The 680-nt window shown below is 33.1% G+C and overlaps 1 protein-coding gene across 2 annotated transcripts in view; it reads right to left on the bottom strand.

Annotated features, from left to right (window-relative positions):
- Window positions 1-680, bottom strand: part of LAMA4 (laminin, alpha 4) — a 229,742-nt gene that overhangs the window by 81,077 nt on the left and 147,985 nt on the right. For both annotated transcript variants that reach the window (XM_006879028.1, XM_006879027.1), the window contains exon 12: window positions 197-313. In XM_006879028.1, the coding sequence (XP_006879090.1) occupies window positions 197-313 (117 nt within the window). The remainder of the gene's footprint in view (window positions 1-196; window positions 314-680) is intronic.

Genomic DNA, 680 nt, shown 5'->3' with positions numbered 1-680 from the left:
AACAATGAATGAATGGAAATCCAAAATCTCTGTAAATTTTTATTTAAAAAATGAAGATTAAAAAGAAAAACAAAACTAAACAAAAAACCCCAATATATTTTGTAATGTTAACTTTGTCCTTCAATGTAGTGGCCACTAATCACATTGCTCTAACCTGCTATAAACACAGACCTGAACAAACCACATATATTCATACCTTAATAATATCATCAAATTCTGAAAGGGTCAGACGAGGGATGGTCAGAGAGTCACTAGATGCCCTCAGAGAAATATTCACCACTTCCATTTGCTCTCTCACTCGCTCATATTGTTTCTGCAAGAAAGAAGAGTAGGAGAAAGGAAGACAATGTTCTTTAGAGAAAGTATCAAATACAAGGGTTGTGCAGTCAACTTGCCCTCTTGGATTCACACAAATTTGGGCTCATGACTCACGGCCACTACTTGATGTGAGATTTCGGGGAAATTAATCTCTTTAGTGCTCAGATATCTTATTCTCATTTTTAGTATGAAAATAATACGAATACTTTGAGAGGTTAAAATATTTAATTTTATTTTTAACATTATCATCTCAAAAACCAGTTTGCACCTCACAGTGGATATTTGATTTTTTTCTCCATAGTTGTAAAAATGCTGTGGGAATAGGATATAATCTGTAAACATATGTTGTTGTTGTTGTTGTT

This window comes from Elephantulus edwardii, unplaced genomic scaffold (assembly GCF_000299155.1).
Source record: "Elephantulus edwardii isolate Elephantulus edwardi_28Jun2011 unplaced genomic scaffold, EleEdw1.0 scaffold00002, whole genome shotgun sequence".
NCBI classification, from domain to species: domain Eukaryota; kingdom Metazoa; phylum Chordata; class Mammalia; order Macroscelidea; family Macroscelididae; genus Elephantulus; species Elephantulus edwardii.
This window is presented reverse-complemented; position numbering and strand designations above follow the sequence as displayed.